We start from the raw sequence: 19,845 nt of genomic DNA on the forward strand, positions 1-19,845 counted from the left end.
TCGGGTTCCCATGCCCGGGGATCACCTTACGGCCCAGCCGGGAGCCAGCACCCATCTATAATTCAGCAGCGCCGGCAGCGGGATGCGGCGGGCGGGCAGGCGCGGCAGGCAGGTCCAGGAGGGCAGCCCCATGGAGAACGGCGTGGGGCAGGAGCCGGGGACCCCCGAGCTGCCCGCCACCGAGGGCATCCCGGCCTCCCGACCCCCCCGTGCCCGCCCCAGGCTGGTGTTTCACACGCAGCTGGCCCACGGCAGCCCCACGGGGCGCATCGAGGGCTTCACCAACGTCAAGGAGCTCTACGCCAAAATCGCTGAGGTCTTCGGCATCTCGCCCACCGAGGTGAGGGGGCTGCGGCTGCCGGGGTGCGGGGAGGGAGCTTTGCACCCAAAGTGAGGGGCACCAACCCTGTGGGCACCAGTGCTTCTGCGGGTCCCCAGCCACTTGCAAACGCAGTCCCCAAAATGACCTGGAAAAGAGCTTTTTAATCTCGGGGATGTCTCCATCTCCTCTGGGGAGTGGTTGGGTGGCTCTGTGCCTCGGTTTCCCCCCCCCCCCCCCGGCACGCAGGCAGGGAGCTGGGGCTGACTATTCCTTGGCTGATGCCAGCAGCCGCGTAGCCCAGAGCAGAGGGATGGGCACACAGGGGTGGTGCAGTGCTGGGTGTCCCCGGACCCCTCTGGCCGGCTCTGCCCATGGCTGGCACCTGCCCTGGCACCCCCCCAACCCTGCCAGGACACCCCCAGCCCCTGACGATGGGGTTCCCCGGGGCAGATCCTCTTTTGCACGCTCAACACGCACAAAGTAGACATGCAGAAGCTGCTGGGGGGGCAGATCGGCCTGGAGGACTTCATCTTCGCCCACGTCCGAGGCGAGACGAAGGAGGTGGAGGTGACCAAGACGGAGGATGCTCTTGGCCTCACCATCACAGACAACGGGGCCGGCTACGCTTTCATCAAGGTGAACCCCCTCCCTCCCCCCCCCCCGCCATGGTAGGGTCACGCTGGGGCTGGGGGCAGCCCTGGGGGCTGTGACCCCACAGGGTGACATCCCCTGGTGGGCACCCCATACCTGGGACCGTGCTCCTTCCCTGATGCCCCCCTCCCATCAGCCCTCCCCCGGGTCCACCGTGACCCTGGGGGTCTCCCCAGCTATTGTGCAGTTTAGGGGGGGGGGACGGGGGACACGGACAGACCCTCCTTGCTAGACTTGGTTTTAAAGGACATGGGACCACGGAGATGTTTAAGTGTGAGGTGGGATGGGGGCTACGTCTGTCTGTCCTTCCCATGGTGCCACCTTGGCTTTGTGTGTTTTCCCTCCCCCCTCCCCCCAACCCCGTCCCAAGAGAATCAAGGAGGGGAGCATCATCAACCGCATCCAGACGGTGTGCGTGGGCGACAGCATCGAGGCCATCAACGACCACACCATCGTGGGCTGCCGGCACTACGAGGTGGCCCGGATGCTGCGGGAGCTGCCCCGGGCTCAGCCCTTCACCCTCCGCCTGGTGCAGCCCAAAAAGGCCTTTGGTGAGTCGGGGGGTGAGGGTGGGGGGGTCCCCCTGGTCTTGCCCTGGGGGTAAGTGAGCACCATGGGGGGGCTGATCCCCTGTGGCTCTCCTGCCCCCGCAGCCCCCTCCCCACAGACCGGGTGCCCCCCAGGGTCTGCCACCCCTGCCCTGCACCCCCACCCTGCGTGTACCCCACAGGCTGCCCCCCATGTGGGCACGCTTGGGGGGGGTAGGGGGGTCCCGTCCCCCCAGACCTATTGTACTCCCTATGGACACCCCCACTCCTCCGTGTGCCCTGTCCTGGGCACCCCGTAACCATGTGCACCCCCACCCCGCACCCATGGGTGTCCCGTATGCCTCTGAGCACCCCCTCCCCGTGCACAGCGGGTGATGGCCGGGGTGGGGGGCAGGAGGTGCCAATCCCTGCCTGTGTTGTCACCCCCCCACCCCCCCCTCACTGCCCCCCACCCTGGGGCACAGATATGATCGGGCAGAGGACGCGGAGCAGCAAGTCCCCGGCCGAGGGCAGAGTGGCCAGCGGGAAGGAGACGTTGCGGCTGCGGGCGCAGGGCCCGGCCACGCTGGAAGAGGGGGTAAGACACCCCCCACCCCCCCCACCAAAACACCACCCCCCCTCACCCTGAACCCATGGCCGCTCACACCGTGCCCGGGGTGAGGATGAGCATCCCCCCTGCCCTGGGTGAACCCCGCACTGCGCCTCCATGGGGTGCGTTGCTGGGTGCCAACGTGCGCAGCACCCACCGGCACGGCTCTCTGGGAGGGGGGGATCCCTGGGCTGTGCCCCCCACCCCCTGGGTCTCTCCCCCCCAGCCCAGCCCCTTCGAGGAAGAAGCCGCCCGCCGGGTGGACGACCTGCTGGAGAGCTACATGGGCATCCGTGACAGCGAGTTGGGTGAGAGGGCAGAGGGTGACACATACCCCCCCCACCCCCCCCATGGACCCCCACCCACCGCTGACATGGCTTCTCCTCCTCCCCAGCCTCGACGATGGTGGAAGCGGCGAAGGAGAGCCCCGGCGCAGCCCAGCTCGCCCACGGCTTGGACTCGGTGTTGGGCGAGTTCGCCTTCCCCCAGGAGTTCGTGGCTGAGGTGTGGGCGGCCGTCTGCCACCCCAAGGGGGGGCAGGAGTAGCTGGAGCGGGGGGGGGGGGACGACGACAGTAGTGCCCCTCACCTGCATCCCCTCCCTGCGTCCCCACCCCACCTGGGGCTGGTGGTGCTGGTGGGGGGGGGGTCCCCATCCTTCCCCCCCCTCCTCCATCCTCCTGAGCTGCACTCAGGTGTGTCCCCTGGGTTGGAGGGGGGGGGGGGCAGTGGGGCACCCGGCTCCCCCCAAGGACCCCCCCTTGTGCACCCCCAAAACGTGGTGGGAAGCGGCCGCGGCTCATTAAAGCAGAGGCTGGAGGAGAAGGGCTGTCGCTCTGGCTGGACACGGGGCTGCCCCCCCCCCCCCCCCCCCCCCCGGTGTCCCCATGGGTGCTCACCCCCAGCGGGCACAGAGAGCTGTACGAGCTGTGTTTTATTGGGGGGGGGGGGGGGGGTCATTGAGGTGGGGACGGGGAGGGGGGAGCAGCCCTGTGCCCCCTGCCACCCCCTCGGCTATTGGGCTCTGGGGGGATGGGGGGGGGATGGATGGGGAGAGCCCATGGATGCAGGTGATGGGGACAATTAATTAACCGGGGGGGGTGGGGCTCAATGGGGAGAGACCTCCTTCCCGCAGTGTGGTGGGGAAACTGAGGCACGGGATGGCCTTCTCCCCCCCCCCCCCTCCCCTCGGTACCTGTCCCCCCGGGGGGGGGGGGGGGGGATGCTACTGCAGGACGGAGTCGGCGGTGAGTTTGCGGCGCAGGGAGGGGTTGAGGACGGGGTAGAGGGAGAGGATGGAGGGCCGGGGGCGCAGGCTGGGGTAGACGCGCTGCAGCACGGCCCGACGGAAGAGGATGTAGACCCAGGGGTCCAGGATCTGGTTCCAGGTGACCATGCGGATGTAGATGAGCAGCATCTTCTGCGTTTCCGGGGGCAGCGTCTGGATCCGGCCGCTGGCCGGCAGCTGCTGCAGGACTGTCTGGACGATGAAGATCTGTGGGGGATGGAAGGGGGCAAGGTGTCAGCCAGCGGGGGGTCCACACAGAGGCCACGAGCTGCCTCGGGGTGGGGGGGACGATGAGGGTCCAGACTGGGCGTCGAGCCTCACTGGAGAGGGGTCCCAGGTTGGTTTGGGGCACCCGCTGCCGGGGAGCACCCGCTCTGCCTGCGAGCGGTGCTGAGCCCCAGACCCGTCACTCAGGTGCCAACCCAGGGTGCAGAGTGGTGGCAGGGGACGCTGGAACCCAAGAGGGACATCCCCAGACCTGGGGCCTCACCAGCAGGAACATGGTGAGAAGAACAACCCAAGACCTGGGACCTCACCCAGGAGGAGCACGGGGGTGGGGGGAAACCAAGACCCAGGAAAGACATGGAGGGGGGAACACCAAGACCCAGGGCCTCACCAGGAGGGGCATCCAGCAGATGGTGGCGATGATCATGATGCCCACGAGCTGCACCATCATCTCCACCTCGCTGTCCCGGCGTCGCTGCACTGACTCCCGGTCGTGGTAGACACGGCAGAGCGTCACCACGCTGACTGTGTTGAAGATGAAGGAGAGCAGCACGGAGAAGATGCCCAGCAGGGCGAAGAGCAGGCAGAAGATGACATCGCCGGTGTCGGGCAAGAGGGTGAGGAAACACCAGGAGCCAGGGTACTGCAGCGTGTACCGCCCCAGCCCCAGCACTGGCAGCAACCCCAGCAGGCAGGAGAAGCCCCACACCAGCCCCACGATAGACCAGGCGCGGCGCTTGGAGATGCTGGTGGAGCGGGAGAAGGGGTGGTTGATGCCGAAGAACCTCTCCCCAGCCATGGTGGCCCCCAGCAGCAGCGGGCACTGTCCGAAGAAGACCATGGAGAAGCCGAGGAAGTTACAGAGGTGGCAGCCGCGGTCCACTTCGGCCCAGGCAAACTTGATGAAGTGGTAGGGGATGATGACCGAGGCCGTCACCAGCAGCCCCATGAAGTCTGTGACCACCAACCCGCAGAGGAAGACGAGGAAGGAGGAGCGGGCCCGGCTGGAGAGCTTACGGGAGGAGCTGAGCAGGACGCAGAGGGCGAAGAGGTTGGAGCAGAGGCCGATGAGGCCGAAGGCGGTGGAGAACCAGGGCGAGGTGATGCTGTTCTGCGCAGTGTCGCGGCCATCGCTGGCGTTGAACACCCCAAAGCACGTGTCTGACCGTCCGGCTGCGCTGCCGTTGGGGGGCTCCATATCCCCCCACCCCATCCCGCTCCTTCCGGCGGCTTCAGGCGCCGTCCTGGCTCAGCTCCATGGCGTGTGCCCCTCTCCGGTGCCGGCACCGATCCCGCCTTGCCCTGCAGGGACGAGGAGGGGGGTTTAGGACTGGGCCCCATGGGGAAGCCCACCCATCGCCCACCGTGAGCCTGCAAACATGGAGCTGCGGAGGGGGGACACCACAGCACGTGCCGGGCTGGCACCGCTCTGGGTGCAGCAGCAGCAGCGGTCGGGGAGGGCCCCAGCCCCGCAGCTGGCCGGGATTAACCGTCCCCGGCCACGAGCCACATGGGGCTGTTGCCATGAGGCTAATCCGGCGCGGAGAAGCGCGGTGCTGGCAGCTCGGCTCTGACGGCACTGGCTCCCCCCCTCCGCCCCCAACCCCGGGGCAGACACGGCCAGACCCCTTGAGGACATCTGCCCTCCGCGGTGGCACTGGGGACCTGCTCTGGATGGGGAGCGCAGGCACAGGGCGGCTGCACCGGGGCCTGATCCTGACACCCTCTCCCACCCCTGCTCCTTCGGCTCAATGGGGAGAGACCTCCTTCCCGCAGTGTGGTGGGGAAACTGAGGCACGGGATGGCACGTCCACGCCTGGAATCGTGTGCTGCACCTCTTGGTGCCGACACCGTGGCCAACCTGCAGCCGTGGCACACGTGTGACATCCCTGTTCTCCCCTCCCTGGCCCCACCGCAGCTGGAATCGAGGGTTTCTCACTGGGACGTTGGCCCGGTGGCTGTGGGGGGGTGCACGAGGAGGGCTGCGGTCGTGGGCAGCCCGGTCGATGCCACGCTGGCTTGCTGGGCAGTGACCCGGGGCCGGGAAGCATCCGGCATCTGGAAAAGCCCAGGGCTGTCGCCTCCATCGCTAATTAGTCCAGGCTGCAAAGGGGGTGATGTGGGATGGGACAGGGGCACGGTGACAACAGGGACCAGACCCCTCCTCTCCTCCTGCGACCCATTTCTCCAGGCTGTGGATGTCATTGCTACCCCGTCTTCCCTGTCCCCTCACCGCTGGCTGACACTGTCCCCGGCGCGGTGGCCCCAGTGGGATGCCCAGCTGTATCCCAGCCCACTGCCTCCGCAAAGACCCCGCCGGGGGGGTCTTGGCACCCCTGCCTTCTCCTCATGCAGGGTGGCACTGCCACCTGCCCTCCATCCCCGTCCCCGGGTCAAACCTCAAGCCAACCCCAATCGGAGCCAAAATCCATCAGCTGGTCCTGCGTCCAGCCCCGCTCTGCGTCCCCATGTCCCGGGCGAGCCCTGTGCCGTGTCCCGCAGCCTGGCACCCCTCCCACCCCCCCATCTCCGGCCCCCAGCACAAGGGTGGCCACAGGGCTGGGAGCCACCGCGCACACCCGAGGCGCGCGCCGATCCCACAGCCCGTCCCGGGGCTGGGATGGGGCCAGGCATTGCAACACGCTCCTCTGGGGCCGCATCCAGGCAGGCTGCAGGGCTGAGGGTGCTGGCATCCATGCGGCACGGCAGCACCCCTGCTCTCGCCCCCATCGCCGGCTGCACCGGCAGCCCCGCCATGGCTGCTGGGTGATGGCCGGGGCATGTCCCCGTCCCCGTCCCCGTCCCGGCGTGGGCAACTGGCAGAGCGTGGCAGTGATTCACCGCCGCAGCGCGAGGATGGCGGCGGCTTTTTCCATGAGACAAGAGCGAAAACTTGCCACTGTTTGTTTTCTCCAGTCCCCGAGGGACGGCAGCGGCGGCCCCAAAGGCGTCAGTCCCTTTGAGACACGCGGTCAGGCCTCGGTGTGACAGTTCCGGCTCCCCGAGGAACCGCCAGCCTTTCCTGTGTCCCGTGGGATTCTCATCCCAGGGAGGTGGCAAATTCCTCTCCTCCTGTCCCACGGTGATGCCACGGCTCAGTCTCCCGTCCCCCCCCAACCCCCCGGTCCCTGCGCTTGCTCCAGCGCAGCCGGGGACCGGGAGCCCACGGGGCGATGCCACCCTGCTGCCCTCATCACCCCAGGACTCACAGCCATGGAATGCCCTCGGCTGCCAACCTGCTCAGTGCGGCAGGATCCGACCCCTCTCCCCACAGCGTCCGGGGGGGGGGATCTCCCCACAGTGGCATCATGGCTGTGTGAGGATGCGCCAGCCCCGTGCTGCACACCCCAAACCCCACCGTCACCCACATCTCCTCCCCATCCTCCCCTCCCCTCCTGCCCCGGTACAACCGTGACCCAGAGCCTCACCCACCGCTCGCCGCAGGAAGGGTTGGGGACGGGGGGGGGGGGGGGCTCTGCCCCAGGACCAGCGGCGATGCTGGGACGGGCTGGGGGGGCCGAGCAGCTGGGTGCCGCCCTGCTCGGAGCTGCCTCAGCCGGCCAGCGCGGGACCGCACAAGCACTTAGAGGGAATCAAATATTAAAGAAGGGCCATTTAGCGCCAGCACAGCCGAACCCCGCGCGCGCCAAAGCAAACCAGAGGCACTTACGGGAAGGGGTTCATGTGGGGGCTGGGGGGGGGGGGTGTCCTCACTCGCCGTCTCCCCCCATCGCGGGCGGCCACCGCAGAAGGATGCGCGTGGAGATGGCAAAATCTGCGGAAGAGAGACCCTGAGCGCGGTGCTCGCGCCTGCCCAACCCCGCGCGCTACGGTTTGGGGTTACTGGATCCGGCAAAACCTTCTCCCAGGGAGATCCCGGAGGAGTGAGGGTTTGGCTATGAGTAAAGGCAAAGGGTGCCGGGGTAAAATCCCAGTGGAGAGGAGCTGGCTCCGAAATGGGCTGCTGGAGGCTGAGAGGCGCTGGCGGCAGCGGTGGGGGCCGGTGAAGGCACTAATGGGGTTCTTGGCGCCGCACAAGCCCGTGGGTCGGCGTTACGCCGCAGATGCACCGCAGGCTGCCCTGCCTTTGCCGGGCACCGCTTCCTGCCCTGGCCACATCCGAGGTTAGCGAGGGAAAGGCGAGAGGCTGACGGGGAGCGCGGGAGGCTGCTCCTTATCAGCGCAGCTCCCACCCCATCCCGGACTTCCTCGGCAGGATCAAGCCGAGGGGGGGGGGTGGGGTGAGAAGGGAGGTTTGTGGAGCAGCAGGGTATCCCACGCCTGCAAAGGGACCCCCAAACTGGGCAGCAGTGGCTTCCCCCGCAGCCTGCGTGCCCCCTCGGCTGGGCTTTGCCACCCGGGACGTGGTGCTCAGCTGCGCAGAAGATGCTGTGGGGCGTTTGCATTTCTCTCTCCTGTGTGCAGTCCCTCCTCTTTGCTCTCCAGGGACAGTCCCGTCCCACCTTGTCCTTCCAGGACGAGGACTTTCTCTGCACTGACCCTTCTGCCTCTCCAGTCTGATGTCCCTCGTGCAGGTGGTCCCACCGCCCCTTGTAGGGCACAGCCATCCCACTGCCAACCGCCCCCCCCCCGCCCATCCCAAAGCTGGGGCGCTCCGGCAGCAGCAGCTCAGCTCAAGGCCATCAGCTGGGACGGGAAAGGCAACAGCCACGTCATGGGGACGGGGACCTGGCAGGGCTCCAGCGTCCCTCCCCGGACCCACAACCACCAAAGGGACCCTCTGCCGGGGTGTCTGGAGCAGGGACATCCTTGGGACAACCAGGACAGAGGACATTCACGGATAGTAGTGACACACCAGCAGCGATGAGCCCTGCCAGCCACGCTGGCTGTCCTCGCCTGTCCTCTGCAGAGGTCCCCAACCCGCTCACCCTCCGGGCTGGCTGGGGGACAGTTAACCACCGTCCCTGTGCCAACCTGTCCCCGGGGCCCCGGGCGCAGCGCCGGCGGTGGCAGGTCGCCCCGGGCTCCCTTGGCTGCAAGAACCGGGGCCGGGGCAGCGCAGCGCTGGACCCCCGAGGTGGCAGCCCCCGGAAGGGGAGGGGGGGGGGGGGGAAGGGGGGGTGACCGCCAGCCAGGGACACCCCCCCCTCCTGCGCCTCGGCTGCCCCCGACCGCAGCATCGCGGCATCTCCGGAGCTCCGAAGCTGCCGCTGGATCATCCGCCCAGAATAGCTCCTTTCCCGGCCCCTTCTCGGTCCTTTCCCGGCTCTTTCCCGGTCCTTTCCCGGCTCTTTCCCGGTCCTTTCCCGGCTCTTTCCCGGTCCTCTCCCAGCAGCGCTGCGGAGCCGGGGCGGGGGGGGGGGGGGGGCAGCGGGCGGGGGCTGCGCTGGCAAAGCCGCTCGGAGGGGCCGGATCCGCCCCGGCCGGGGGGAACCCCGAAAGCAAATGCCGGTGCCGGGAGAGAGTACGGACCGTGGCAGCCCCGGACAGACAGCCCGCGGGGACAGACAGCCGGGGGGGGGGGAGGGGGGAGCGGGGGCACCACCACCTCGGCCTCGGCCCCCCCCGCCCCCCCAGTGGGGTCACCGCTTCCCCCCCCCCCCCCCCCCCCTTCCCGGAACGCCCCAAGTCTTCGGGTTTCTGAGCAAACCGGACGGCTGAACCAGCCCTTATCGCCCCGGCCCAGCCCTGCAGTCTGTCCGTCCGTCCCCGTCCCTCCATCCGTCCACCCCAGCGCCGCGCTCTGTCTGTCCATCCCCCTCCCTCCGTCCATCCGTCCCAACCTCGTGGGGTCTTTGTCCTTCTCAGCCCCCTCCGGCCGCCCCCCCCCCCCCACACCCCCCGACACCCCCTCCCGCCCCCGGGCCGTGCACCCCCGGCCCCTCCATCACCGCCCCCGACCAGACCCGGCCCTACCTCGCTGCCGGCGGGACTCCGCTCGGCTCAGCCCGGTCCCGCGGTGGGGGGGGGGGGGGGAGGGGGGGGAAAGGGCCGGGCTGGCAGCGCCCCCCGCTCCGCCCCGCGCCCCCCCGACAGGGGCCGGATCCGCTCCCCTCCCCCGCTCCGGACGGCGCTCCCGACCCCCCCCCCCGCCTGGGTCCGGCCCCCCCCTCCCCCCCTCCCCCCCCCCCCTCTTCGGCACACAGCGCCCACGGGTGGGACGAGAAACCGCGTCCCCCGGTCTCACCTGTCCCCGCAACTGGGAGAACGGGCGGGCACTGGGGACCCCCACCCCCGCCCGCCGAGCCGGTTATATTTAGCGGAGCCGAGCTCCGACCCGCCTTACTCATTTGTTTATCCGAGACGGATTCCTGCGGCCGAGGGAGGGGGGGGGGGTCGGTCCCTCCGCCGCCACCGCCGCCGTCCCCACGGGACGCGCATGGCACAGCTCCCCCGGGCTGGCACCGCAGCGGGGCCTCGTCCTCCGGCTTGCAGGGGGACGTCCCCTCTTGTCCCCCACAGCGGGTCCCCAGATTCGGCAATGGGGAGGCAGAGGCTGCTGGAAAGAGGGTGGAGGAGAACGTGGTGTCCCCCAGCAGCGTCCCTGGGTGTCCCCGCGTGTCCCCATGACCCCGTCCGTCCCTACCCCAGGGGATGCGGCCGGACGCCAGACTGCGCTGAGCTCGGTGTGTCACTGCGCTGCACGAAGCTGCAGGTGGCACGTCCCCAGGCACTTGTCCTGCTGAGGTGTGGGAGCTGCGGGGGGGGACGACGACGACGTGATGGCCTCCACTGCTGCTCTTTGTGCCCCGCTGGGGAGGGCAGAGTCCATGCCTGGCACCAGCGTCTCCATCCAGCACCGAAGCACTGGGAGCATCTGAGCCCACCGGTGATGAGGGACGCGGGGGTGGCTGTGGGATGCTCAGAGGGCTGAGCAGGAGGTTTTCCTGCCACTGCCGTGGCACTGCCAGACCCCATCCTTCCATCCCTGGGTGCGGAGAAAAGACTCATAGCAAAAGCCTGGGAGGAGGGTGATGGTTGGAGCTGGACTGCCGCTGGCCCTGGACGGGGAGCGGGCTGGGAGCAGGAGCAGCACTGCCACGAGCAAACCCGGCTCAGCAGCCGTCTGCTGTGCCCGGATGCTGCTCGGGTGTGCCGACACTCCTGCCGTCCCGGTACAGGGTGCAGCTGCGCTCACAGAGGATGTGGGCACAGGGGGGTGCCGAAAATGGCTCTGCACCGGCCAGCCACCACCCTGCCGTGAACCCGGCCGAGCTGCTGTCTCCGGGAGCGGAAAGGAGTTGTGCCTCCCAAACCCGTCCTGGGGCTGTGCCGTGGCAAACCCTGAGGCAGAGGACCATCACCGGCTGCCCCACAAAATATAAAGGAGCTGAGCACTGAGAGCAGCCAGGGCTGGAAAAAACCATCCCGCGCACCAGCCGGATCCAGACCCTGAACTGGCTGCAGTGGGTGCCCGGCTGCTGCGGCTCCCAGGGTTCAGGCTCTTGTGCCCGGTCAGCGGCTCCGTCCAGGGCTCAAAGTCAGGGCTGTGGGGAAAAGGCAGCACCTGAGAGAGGACACAGACCCTGTCCAGGCTGGGGACACAGTGGGACATTTTTGGGGAGTCACCCCCTCCTGCCATGTGTGTGCACCCAGGAGGGAGAGGGGCACAGCAGGGGGCTCTGCCAAGCAGTTAAACAGGGAAGGCACCCGACCACTGCCTTTCGGCTTTGGTATTTTTTTTTTCTCCCCCGTTTCCTCCAAGGCCATCCCTGGCCGGGCGTTCGCAAGCTTCCTGCGCTGAGCTTGGGCCCCGAACACCCCCTGCTCCAGGCAGCCACTCAATGGCTTTAAATAGCCCACAGGAAGGAGAAGCCAGGGGATGTGTCTCAGCGCAGCCACCGGACGGGGATATCCGGAAGGATGGGGAAGGGGCACTGGCGTGCGGGGCTGAGAGGGTTGGGGTGTCCCTTGTCCCTGCGCAGGCTGAGCCCCGTCCCCCGTGGGTGGCCGTGGCAGGCGTGGGAGGCTCCTGAGCGCAAGCTCCCACAGCGTTTGCAGGGCTGGATCCTGCCAGCAGTGCCGAGAACAGCAGGACATGGTGACCCTCCTGAGCTCTGGGGGAAACCGACAGCCATGGGGCAGCCCCCGAGGGCAGGGAGCCCCCACACAGCAGGGCTGGCTCTGCCGCAGTGCTGGGGGACGGGGGCAGCCCCCGAGCCCCTCCGCCATGCAGCAGGATGCAGCAAGGACTGCGGGGAGGAACCAACCTTGCTGCGATAGCTCACGGCTGAGAGGTTTCCTGGACCCTGCGGTACGGAGCGTTATTCACGCACCGGCATCCCCTCCTGCCTGCTGCAGTGCAGAGCCGGGATCCCTGAGGGCTTGGGAGCTGGTGGGGATGGGCCATGTGGGGCAATCCCAGAGGAGTGGCCATCGTGCGGAAGGACAGATGCCAGTGAGTCCCAGCTCAGCCCTGAAGCGCTCCCCGAGGCACCCAAAACCCGCTGAGCGTTGCTCAAGGCTCTCAGGGAGCCCCAGCTCAGCGATGGGGGTCTGGGGAGTGCGGCTGCCCCCGCGCCAGGGCAGCGAGAGCCGTTCAGGCACCGGGTGGGAGGGACTGCAGGCCATGGAAACCGGATTTTCCCCTGTAAGGAGATATCCCATATAACACCCCTCTCCTCCTCCCAGCCGGAGGAAGATGCCGCGCAGCCATTGAACCCTTTCATCCCAGTCAGGGTCAAGGAGGTGGTTGCGCTCCCAGGCTGGGGAAGACAGATCCCTGGGGAGAACATGCCAGAAACGGGAGCGGCCGAGGGGGCGACGGGCACCGGGAGGTCTGCGGCAGCGGGACCACCAGGGCAGGTGGAGCCAAGGGCACCACGGCTCCAGCTGGGGAGTGCCTGGGCTGGCCAGGACTGGCGCCAGTGGTGGGAGTGTGCGGGAGGTGGCCGGCGTGGGCAAGGGGAGCACACAGGGGTGGACAGATCCCAGAGGAACGGGGGTGAGGACACCCACCCCCACACTACCCAGCCCCCAGAGGAGCTCCCAGTGCTGGCCCAGTGTGGGACTGGCTGGTGACAAGGTGCAGGAGAGCATGGTATCGAGCAGCGCAGGGTGCCCGCGCACAGGACGCCTCAGCTTAAACAACCCCCTATTTATTTATACCAAAGTCTCAGGGTCCCTCAGGATAAAAGCAAGGACAGGGAAAACCCCCAGGAATAGGTCCTGTGCTGGGCCAGGGCTTGGGGACGTCCATGGGACAGTGCCTGTGACAGGGGACGAGACCCTGCCCACCCCCCTGTGCCAAGGATTGGGAGCGGAGTTGAGCAGCCCCTCATCTGCGGTAACGGTAACGCTTGAAGTGGAACCAGAGCTGGAAAATCCCATTGGCAAACTGGCAGCGGAAGCCGTGGCGGTGGGAATACTCCCATTCCCGGTTGACAATCTTGAAGGCGATGTCCTCATAGGGCGGCCCAGCATGGAAGCGCAGGATGGCAAAGTCCTTGTTGTCCTGGCAGGCCTCGAGGAAGTACTCGGGCGTCGAGCGCTTGTCGATGAGGTCGGGGTAGAAGATGTTGAACTTGTAGCCCTGCACGATCTTTGGAGGGGGGTTGTCAAAGTCATAGTGGGTCTGGTTGTACTTGTTCCACTCGAAGCCCGTGTGCACCCGGTTGAAGAATCGGGGCTTACGGGGCCGGTACTTGTCAGCCCAGAGATAGGCCTTGCCCGTGAGGGGCATTTCCACGCTGAACTGCGCCTCGTCTGCACCCATGCCCTCCTTGGCCTTACGGAAGAAGATGTCATCTGCACTCTCAGTGGCATCACCTGTAGGGAGGAGAGGTGACATCGGGTCCTGCAGTGCCAGCCAAACCCAGGCTGTGGGGACACCGCTGCCGGGTGTGCAGAGGGAAGGAGCAGCAGGGAATGCAGAGCTGGACATGGAGATGTACCACACTGCCCTGCAGACTCCAGGCGGGCACCAGGCTGAATTGTACTGGGAAACTCATCCAGAACAACCTTCCCTCTTGTCCGCAGCCCAAACAGCTTGGTGGCGTGGCTGGGAGCGGGGAAGGAGCCGATGCAGGTACCCGCAGGGAATGCCAATGATCTGAGCCATATCTCCCTGCTCTTGTCCAGGCAGCTCTGGATGCGTGCTCCAACCTTACTCACTCTTTTCTGAGGGCAGCGCCCCCCTCCAGCCCTGCACCCCAAAACGCACGCACACCCTCCATGCCAGGCAGACCGTGAGGCCGGCGGGCGCAGGGCCTGCCCGGGGGGCTCCTACCTGTGACCTGGAGCTGCTGACGCAGAAGCAGCAGCCGATGCGCATCCTCCTCGGCCTCCAGCACATGGGCATCGAAGGGCAGCTCGTTAGCACCCAGCAGCCGGGGGCTGTACTTCCCCGCGTCATAGTCATCCAGGCTCTGCTGGATCAGGTCTTCCTCCATCAGCACGGCTTCCCCCTCTGCCTCTCCTTTGGCCTCTGAGTCCTGCTCAGCCTCCGTCTCTGAGGATGGCCCCGGCTGTACCACAATGCTCTCCTCTGGATCCAGCCTGCAAGGAAGAGAGAATAGGGAACTGGGACGGGGATGGTACCCTTGTTCTCTGCTCACCTGAGCTCCGTCTACAGAAGGATGGGAGCACTAGGCTGCATTTTCTGTCCTGGGTGCCCCAAGGCAGAGGCCTGGATGACTGCGCGCCCCAAGGAAAGGGCTGCGTACCTGTCGCTGGGGGAGGCTGGCTCCTGCTTGATGATGGGGAAAAGCGGTTCGCTCTCCACACCCTGCTCCTGCTTCAACTTGTACAGCTTCTGGCGCAGCACATCCTGGTGCCGCTCCCGCAGCCTGTGAAGAGATGAGCTGTTAGGTCCCACCCAGCAGAACCACCTCATGCCCACAGTGCCCAGAGCTGTAACACCCACCACATCGGGTCAAAATCTGCTGGGTTTTGTACAGTTTAGGGATGAATAACCCTCCGGTTTGGTTCCCTCTTGGAGGCCTCGCTAAACATTGCCGCTGGAGAAGGGACCGAGTGCTCAGCCCTTCTCCATACTTAGGAGAACTCACCATCTTGGAAAAGGTGTAAATGCCCTCCACCAATGACTTCGGGTTTGTGCCTCCCCAACTCTGCTCATGGCAGGGTCTGCGCTGCCCCTTTCCCCAGCCCTGGCCAGGGCACGTCCCTGCTCTCACCTGGCCCGAGCCATGTAAGCCTTCAGCTGCTGCAGCAGGCTCTCCCAGTACCCAATGTCAAGGTTAGGTCCTCCTGCCCGGATCTTGCTCTCGATGCCCTGGTACAGCACTTGCAGCTGGTTGTATGTCTTCCCCTTGAATACGGACTGCACATCTGAGCTGACGGAGGCGTTGACGCCATCCCGACGCTCCCCTGAACAGACAGGCAAGGGTGGCCAGTCAGATTCCGAGCGCTCAGCCTGCCTTCCGCCGGGCCCTCTTGGGCTGCACCCGACAGCAGAAGGCTGGACCCCAGCAGGGGATGGCTGCCAGGTCCACAGCCTCCATCCAGCAGATCCCAGAGAATGCCTTTGAGCCCGAGTGCATGCAGCAAACCCTATGCCCTGCTTTACCCACCCTTCACACTCCCCTTGACACCCACACCAGGCTCTCCCCTCCCGCTTACCTGGTCCTCCTTTCCCAGAGGCCTCCAGTTTGCGGAGCTTGGCTATCTCATCCTCTGTGATGATGGTCATGTCCCTCCAGAAGTCCACATTCTTCCCTTGCTCCAGCTCCATGTAAACCTGCAGGCAGGACATCAGGCACCTGCTCCACACCATGGGCAGGGGAGCAGAGCTGAGGGGCGCTTGAGCTGCTGCCCCTCAGCCAGCCCTGGCACGGGGGAGGGAGCAGAGCTGGCACCTGGATGTCCTCCACCAGATCCTCCATGTCAGAGACGGTCAGGCCGTTCAGGAAGGTGTAGGGCTCATGCATCTCCACGGCCAGGTCGTCATCCTCTGCACTGATGTACTTGGCTAGAAGGTCAATGGGTTTTGCCCTCCCATCCCGAATCCGGATCTTAGACCTGGGAGGGAAGAGAGGAGAGGGACAGTAAGCACTGCCTGCCATCCGCTGCTCCCTGGCGGGCTCATCCTCATGAAGCTTCACACCTACCGCAGCTTTGCCTGCTGCAAGTGGAAGTTGTCCTCCTGCTCCTCCCAGGTTTTGAAGTGCTCTGCCTCTTTCTCCCGCTGCAGCATCTCCAGCTCCTGCTCACGCATTGCCTTCTCCCGCTCCCGCTCCAGGCGCAGCTGCTTCACCTGCCCGGGCAGAGGGAGATGTGAGGCCACTGCGGATGGGGTACCCACACAGGACACCCATTCGAGGGCGCAGCTGTAACTCTGCTTACTGAACTGCCTCGGCTCCTGCGATCAGCCTGAGGCTCCCTGGGGAGCCAGGAGCCATGCGAAAGAAAAGTCAGCATGGGCCAGTGGGGCCGGGATGCTTGGTGCTCGCTGCCAGCCCTTTAGAGGACAGGGGATACAGGCACAACTGAGTGCCTCAGTGCTGTGACCTGGCACGTGTCCAGCTCAGGAGGTGCTGAGGAGGACTCAACCCTAAGAGAAGAGTCTTTTCACCCTGGAATACCAGAAGCCAGTATACTGTGCCCCCCCGGCTCCCTTCCCCAAATCATACAGCCTATGGGCAGCCCCAGTGAGAAGAACAAGGGGGCTTCCAGGTGAGTAACTGGGAGAACTGGGCTGTCCACAGGGTTCTCTGTCAGACAGTGGGAGCGAGGGAACACGTGATCCCACCTTCTGCAGCTCCAGGCGATTGTCCTCCTGGATTCGCTTGTTCCTCTCCTTCAGGTCCTTCTCATCCAGGTGGCTGATTCCTTTCTTTTCCAGTGCCTGAAATAAAGTGGCCAAGGGAAGCTGTGAAACCCAGCGACCTCTACAGCCCCTCACTGGCCACCACATCCACCTGCTTCCACTGCTGCAGCAAGCTCTGATCCCATCAAATGTCCCCAAATCTCTCAAATCCTACTCCTGAAGCCCCTCAGGAAAACCCAGGCTCAGCCCAGGGAGGCCACCTGACCTGCTGAATACTAACACACCAGTAAACACTGCTCAGCACTCAGCTTCCAGGTCCCAGCAGGTCTGGGTCCCTCTCCTACACCCTGACCCACCTCTTCATCCCACACCCCTGGCTACAGACTTTGGTCTTCAGGAGAAAGGGGATAAAGCCCCACTGAGCTTGTCAGAAATGGCAGGCTGCTACCCTAGACAAGAGCTTTGCTCTCACGTGGCTGCTTTCAGTGTTTCAGAGCTTCCCACCTCAAACAAAAGTTCCCCGTCCTCCCCTTCCCCCTGATGCCCCACTGCTCCTCTGTCCTGTCCCATCCCATGGCAGCTGCAAGGGCACAATCTCCTTTGAGCAGCCTCATGCAACACACAGGTGCGGAGGAGAGCTCACCTTGCTCCAGATGAAGGTGCCCAGCAGGTTGTTGTCCCCAAAGGGATTGTCGGTGTTGGTGTAACCCATGTACTCCTCTCCCCATCCCATCTTCTCCCGCTTTTTCCTCTCCTTGGCCTCCTTCTTGGCCAGCCGGCGAGCCCGTTTCTCCTCGGGTGTTTCCAAGGCTTTCATGAGCGCAGCCTGCTTCTTCTTCTCCTCCTTCAGCTTCAAGCGCTCCTGGAGGCTCAGCTGCTGCCCTGTCTCCTCCCTGCCCCGGGACCGCGGCGGGGAGGGAGAGCTGACAGAGGACACGGAAGACTTAGAGTCATCTCTCTTCCTCCGCCGCTCTCTGCTCCGGGCTCTCCTCTTGTCTCGCTCACGCTCTGAGCTTGAGCAAGAGGAGCGATCCCGGGACCGCGAGCGGTGTTTCTTCTGGCTTTTATGGTGCTGGTCCCTGTTTTTGCTTTTCTTCTTCTTCCATTTCTGTCTCTCATCGCCAGAGTCGGAGCTGGGGTGGGGGAGGAAAGTCGTGTTTCAGTTGGGAGATGGTTATGGGCTCCGTGTCAGAATACAGGTGCCTCCAGAGCAGAGAGTGTGCTTCCCTGCTGCAGATGCAGCAAGAACCGACCCAAGCCGCAGCCAGAGCTACCAGCGGAGCCGAGAAAGCTCAAACACGCTTTCATGGCGGTATCTTCTCCCCTACACCACCCCTTCCCCCCAGCAAAACCCCGCTCGGGCTGGTTTTGTGTCACATACGCCACTTTCCAACCACTCCTCAGCATCCCCTCCTCCCTGCCGCCCCGCCTCGGCCTCTCCCCCGGTGCTTCCACCTCAGCCGGGCACCGGGGGCACCGAGAAGGCTCTCCCAGAGCCGTACCCCCCCCTCTCCAAGCGCGGCCTACCCGTTCCCGGGCCCTGTCTCCCCGCCTCAAGCGCGGCCTAGCCGCTCCAGGTTCCCCCCCCCCCGCGACGCTGACCCGCTTCCCGCTCACCCCGAACTCGGTTCCCGACGGCGTCCCCCGCTCCTGCTGCGGTATCGCCTTTTTTCCCGACTGTCGGAACGCTCCCGGCCCCGCTCCCGCCGAGGCGAGCGGGACCGCCGCCGCCGGGCCGGGCTGCGCGACCCGGAGCCCATCGGCTGCGGCTCCGCCCCCGGGGGCCTTCAGCGCTCAGGGCTGCCCGCCGCGTTTGCCTGAGCCCGCCGGGGTCCTCGGCGCGGGGCTGCCCGAGCGCAGGCGGCGTCCGGGCAGCCCCGCGCCGAGGACCCCGGTCCCGCACCCGCCCCTCCCGCCCTCATTTTCTTCTTTTTTCCCCCCAAAAGGGGGACGTCGGGCCCAGCCGCGAGCGCAGGAGAGAGGAGGCGGAGCGAGCACAGACTACAAGTATGCTTTATCACAGAGCCGAGGACAGATAGCATCAATTTACAGTTCTCTGGAAGAAAAGAAGAAAAAGGGAGGGGGGGGGGCTCTCCCCGAGGGGGGGGGGGGGCGGGGGGAACACCCCAAAACATCAAAACAACCAAGAACAAGAAAAATAAAGCGCTCATGACTTAGCCCGCTCCCCCCCAAAAAAGAGAAACATGACAACACCCCCCGGGTTGGCATCACATCCCCACGTCTCCCCCCTCCCTCGCCCCCCCCCTTACTTACATACATTCGTTACATGGTGCGCGCACGGAGCGGACACGAAACGAGTGGGAATACGAACATCCGCTGGAACGGACTCGGGTCTAATGTAGACATCAACAAAGGGAAATCGGACAGGATCCGGTATGCCTGAGCCGTGGCTTTGGCCTTGTCCTTCGCGGCTGGGAAGGAGCGGAGGTGGGGGAAGGCCGCGTGGGCCCCATCGCCCCGACCGCCGCAGTGCCTCTGCCAGGCCCGCGCCGAGACCTACGAGCGCTCTGCCTTCACTAAAAAAACTTCTCAAAAGTGTGATTTCGGCGCACGTGGCAAGAGCCGGATGCCTCACGTGAGCGTTCAGGGCTCTCTGTACCAACTCCTTGGTTTGCCCCGCGCCGCTGCTCGACGTCTGCCTGCGAAGGGCAGAGCCTTTACAGGAGCTCGATGGTAAGCAGAGAGAGACACCGGTTTCCTCTTGCCAGTCCATATCTGGCAGGCAGCAGCTACCTGCAGTTTGGCAAGAGCCCGAGCCAAAAGCTCACCAGCAGCCTCACCAGCAGGCAACGTTTTGGGCACAATGGGGATGAAGGAGAGCGGTGACAGAGGAAGGTGGGAACCGGCTGTCTCACAGGGCTGCTCTGCTCAAATCTCAAGAGGAGTAAAGGAAACGCTCCTTACAATGATGGAGAGAGCAGGGGGGTTACAGCAGGGACAGCACCTGCCAGTGAGCTGCTGGGTCACTACAGAGAGCCCTGACAGAGAAAGTACAGGCAACTTAGGTCCTGCATGAGCTGGAAGTACAGCCGGTGGGACATTCAGACCGAGGACAGATGGTGGTTCTCCTCCCCATAAAAGGGCCGATGCTCCTTCCTGTGGGCCAGACCTAGTCCTGCCATCCCCTGACTCTGCACATTCTGCAAAGGCGGCATCGACAGCGCTTGGGAAACGCTCCAGAGCTCCCCACCACTCTCACGCTGCAGCACAGTGCGGAGAGGTGGGCTAAGAGCAAGCTTTAAACTCCAAGGTCCTTTTAGCCTCCATGGGAAGGAGAGGTTGAGCAGTTCTCCAGCACTGAGCTAACCGGACACACAGCAGGGAGCGTGTGCCAGCCTGGAAAGGGGCAGTTTCCATTTCAGATGAGCATCTCCCTAAAGTAATGTTCCTTCTGTCCCCTCACATTTACAAAGTTGCTCTAAGCTCTTTGCACATCCCCCTCACAGGACCAACCCTCTCTGTCCAGACCTGCTTGCTCCAAAAGGTTCAGCGTTACGGAACTGCACAAGGATTG

The 19,845-nt window shown here is 65.4% G+C and overlaps 3 protein-coding genes across 4 annotated transcripts; 1 reads left to right on the forward strand and 2 right to left on the reverse strand.

The window, feature by feature from the left end:
- Nucleotides 1–82: 82 nt before the first annotated feature.
- On the forward strand, nucleotides 83–2,656 carry GIPC3 (GIPC PDZ domain containing family member 3; the record flags this gene model as incomplete). Its single annotated transcript, XM_082495326.1, has 6 exons — nucleotides 83–340; nucleotides 773–958; nucleotides 1,344–1,524; nucleotides 1,986–2,098; nucleotides 2,337–2,418; nucleotides 2,505–2,656. The coding sequence occupies 6 exons, from the start codon at nucleotides 83–85 to the stop codon at nucleotides 2,654–2,656; spliced, it is 972 nt and encodes a 323-aa protein (XP_082351452.1).
- Nucleotides 2,657–3,079: 423 nt separating this feature from the next.
- TBXA2R (thromboxane A2 receptor) lies at nucleotides 3,080–4,820 on the reverse strand (the record flags this gene model as incomplete). Its single annotated transcript, XM_082495397.1, has 2 exons — nucleotides 3,080–3,604; nucleotides 4,014–4,820. 2 exons carry the CDS (start codon nucleotides 4,818–4,820, stop codon nucleotides 3,335–3,337), a joined length of 1,077 nt encoding a protein of 358 aa, XP_082351523.1. The 3' UTR covers nucleotides 3,080–3,334.
- Nucleotides 4,821–12,665: 7,845 nt separating this feature from the next.
- Nucleotides 12,666–18,111, reverse strand: CACTIN (cactin, spliceosome C complex subunit). Of its 2 annotated transcripts, none has more exons than XM_082495495.1 (10): nucleotides 17,928–18,111; nucleotides 16,954–17,443; nucleotides 16,293–16,388; nucleotides 15,652–15,797; nucleotides 15,400–15,562; nucleotides 15,164–15,281; nucleotides 14,719–14,911; nucleotides 14,248–14,370; nucleotides 13,812–14,080; nucleotides 12,666–13,351 (listed from the first exon to the last, which is right to left on the reverse strand). In XM_082495495.1, exons 1-10 carry the CDS (start codon nucleotides 18,068–18,070, stop codon nucleotides 12,861–12,863), a joined length of 2,232 nt encoding a protein of 743 aa, XP_082351621.1. In that variant the 5' UTR covers nucleotides 18,071–18,111; the 3' UTR covers nucleotides 12,666–12,860. The 2 variants fall into 2 exon arrangements, with proteins under 2 accessions (XP_082351621.1, XP_082351620.1); XM_082495494.1 differs by having other exon boundaries at nucleotides 13,812–14,104.
- Between the last annotated feature and the right edge of the window lie 1,734 nt (nucleotides 18,112–19,845).

This window comes from Vanellus vanellus, assembly GCF_965231255.1.
Source record: "Vanellus vanellus genome assembly, chromosome: 25".
In the NCBI taxonomy this organism is placed as follows: Eukaryota; Metazoa; Chordata; class Aves; order Charadriiformes; family Charadriidae; genus Vanellus; species Vanellus vanellus.